Source organism: Chenopodium album, chromosome 13, assembly GCF_948465745.1.
Source record: "Chenopodium album chromosome 13, dcCheAlbu1.1, whole genome shotgun sequence".
Classification (NCBI taxonomy): Eukaryota; Viridiplantae; Streptophyta; class Magnoliopsida; order Caryophyllales; family Amaranthaceae; genus Chenopodium; species Chenopodium album.
In genome coordinates, this window is record NC_137846.1 from 40,139,773 (window position 1) to 40,142,716 (window position 2,944).

General features: G+C 36.5%; 1 protein-coding gene across 1 annotated transcript; it reads right to left on the reverse strand.

Annotated features, from left to right (window-relative positions):
* Window positions 1-342: 342 nt before the first annotated feature.
* On the reverse strand, window positions 343-2,622 carry LOC145575501 (protein FAR-RED IMPAIRED RESPONSE 1-like). Its single transcript, XM_081633364.1, has 4 exons — window positions 2,169-2,622; window positions 1,914-1,974; window positions 1,180-1,251; window positions 343-1,126 (listed from the first exon to the last, which is right to left on the reverse strand). Exons 1-4 carry the CDS (start codon window positions 2,620-2,622, stop codon window positions 343-345), a joined length of 1,371 nt encoding a protein of 456 aa, XP_081489490.1.
* Window positions 2,623-2,944: the final 322 nt, after the last annotated feature.

Below are 2,944 nucleotides of genomic sequence, written 5' to 3' on the forward strand. Positions count from 1 at the left end.
GTCACTTTCCCTCTAGTGTTCCTATTGATTTTGTTTTTTTTTCCTGTTACCTCGTTGACTTTGTCACTGTTTTCCCTTGCTGCACTCTTCTTATTGTTTACTGGCTTCTTGAAACCCATATCTACAAGGTTTTTATTTCTTGATCCCTTCGGCCTACCACAAGGTTTTTTTTAATATAGGATCTTAACCTGTCAAATCACGAGGAGGAAAAAATTCTACACGTTCCAAATCAAGATCACTTGTATTATCCTATGTATGATTTATGCTTTGGCTTAATCCAGATTCATTTAAAGCCTCCGAAAATGACATGGAAATACTCTCTACTGCCTTCCTAAACCTGCATTATTCAATTTGAGACCTAACATGCATCATAGAATTACTGGCAATGTCTACAACATCATCACTCACCATAGCAGCTGCGTCACATAACTCTTCAAACTCATTCATCAACTTATTGTACCTTTTCACAGCGGCATATTTATTTGGTTCACGGTATGAAACCCCGACTCGAGTGTGTTTCCTTAATATATCCTTGCGCCACCGACTAACAACATATATGTCTGGTATATCAACCACAAGATTGTGCTCTAGTATTTTCATCATATGATTGCACATGATTCCATGTGTTACTAATTTTTGGCGTTCACAGTCAACCTCTTTGGTCACCTTGCTAAATGTTGATGTCAAATGCCTTCTTCGATTGGTTAAGACTTCTTCACTCTTTCCTTCAGGTACAATCCAAAGATGGTCTTCAACTACATACTCAATTGTATTTTCATCCAACATTTGATTTTCATTACAGTTACAGTACATCATTCGAGTACATTTTGTTTGCACCTCATGAAACTTATTGTCTGTGTACTTAGTTTGAAAATACTTATAAATAGTGAAACTAGTGACTATCCTACTTACAAATTTTGCACAATTTGCATGAGCAGTAGTCTCGTCTCTCACACGATCCATGACCTTTGTATACTTTTGAGGAAATTCAAATAGTTTGGTTTTTCGATTCACATAACCGTCAAAGAAATTGTTTATACTCTCAACCCACTGAGTTGTCTTCATCCCAACCCAAAAATAATCCTTCTTGAATGCCGGAACCCACATATGTTGTTCGTCATATAGGCTAGACAACCAATCATTGTTTCTTGTTTAAATTCATTTATTAGTGATGCCCACCTTGTCTCAAACCCAATAACGGTCAAACTTTCATATAATGTCACCTTCAAAACTCCCTTGAAATCTTTGTACCTGAACATATTCAAAAACCATAAATTATTCCCCAAACTAATTTATAATTTACTTAACAAGTAAGACGTAAATTTAATAACCTTTACTAAAACATGATCAAGGTGGATGGGAAACCTTGTAGGGCTATTAGTCATATAACTACAAAAGAAGGATGACCATTAGGAAACTATCTTAGCTAATGTCAAATATTTCTCCATTCCTATCTTATGCCAACTATGTAAATAATATCAAATAATATATGTACATAAAAATGGGCGCACTCAAGACCATGACCCACATTCATGTAATTAACATATGCTTATTTACTCAAGACCCTTCAAGTGAAATTATACAAATAATTCCATGTTTCGCGACATATTTTTTCAATAAATCAATAATCTTGACAAAAACATAGCTTTTACAGTTTTACCAGTACAATAATATCTAATCGAATCAAATGGTAACTATAGAGTGACGGAATAAAAATACAAACCTTTGATATTTCCCCAATTTTTCTAGAATTTTCCTCATAATGTGCCAAATGCACCACCTATGTCGCGTCGAAGGCATTACCTCCTCTAAGGGCTTCCTCATGTCCGCAGCCTGGTCAGTCAGAATTGCACCCGGAGCTTGGTTATTCATACATGACAACAACTGTTCAAATATCCATCTAAATGTATCACCAATCCTCGTGGGAAACTAATGCACATCCCAACAGTATAGTTTGCCGATAATGGTTTATGCCTACAAAATTAACAAATGGTAAATCATACTCATTTGTCAAATAAGTAGCATCGAAACATACAACATCACCAAATTCTTCATAAGCGACCCAACTACGCCCATCAACCCAAATAATATCTTTCAACCGGCCCTCTGGGTCTAAGCGTTTAGAATGAAAAAAAAATTGTTGCCTTGTTGCATTTTTCTAAATTAACTCATCAATGCTGCTGCATCACCCTCAACCACTTTGAACCTTCTTGCCTTGTATACCACATGTGACAAGTCTTTCACAGTAAATTGGAGGTTATGTAACCCTTTCACATTAGTCGCAAAGCACCCATGAATTTGTGAAATGGGCACACCTTCTTCGAAAAAGTCTAGAAACCTCCTCTTAACGCTCGGTGTTATGCCCCTCATTCTATACTCCTTAACAAGCTTTGCCTTACATGGTGTAGGGTTATGCGTATGATCCAAATTCACCTTCTTTATCTCCCACTCTGCCCCATCACGATTAAGAATAGCATATACCTTTGCTGGACACTCACATTTTTTAGACTTTCGCTTACATTGTCTTAACTCATCAACACACACGACACCCCCAACTACTCTACCTGAACCAGATACATCCATAGCTCTTGCCCTCTTTTTGGTATCCCTTATTGCTCTCATGTCTAGTCTGCCCCAGCATTCACACCTCCATGTAGTTGTTATACAGTCTCTTCCCTCACCTTTTGAATACACACCCTGTGGCCTAGTCACTCCAAATCCCAGCTGCTCGACACTTTCTTTATAGGAAATTTTGAATTTTAACACCATAAAAAAAACAAATAATGATTTTTAACTCGACAAAAAAAAATAATAAAAAAAAAATTATTTTAACACCACAAATTTTTTTATAAAATTTGATTTTACCACCACTTAACGGTTGCCGCCCAGCCGGTGGTGGGGATGGAGTGGCAGGGTTAATTTAGGATTTTTGTTTTTTTTTTAA

Excerpts from the sequence above, each read along its gene's own strand:
- LOC145575501 (XM_081633364.1), bottom strand. The coding sequence starts at position 2,622 with ATGAGAGCAATAAGGGATACCAAAAAGAGGGCAAGAGCTATGGATGTA. Across the intron at positions 1,252-1,913 it reads TTAGTTTCCCACGAGGATTG|GTACAAAGATTTCAAGGGAG; the intron begins GTGATACATTTA and ends GAATATGTTCAG. Across the intron at positions 1,127-1,179 it reads GTTATTGGGTTTGAGACAAG|CCTATATGACGAACAACATA; the intron begins GTGGGCATCACT and ends TTGGTTGTCTAG.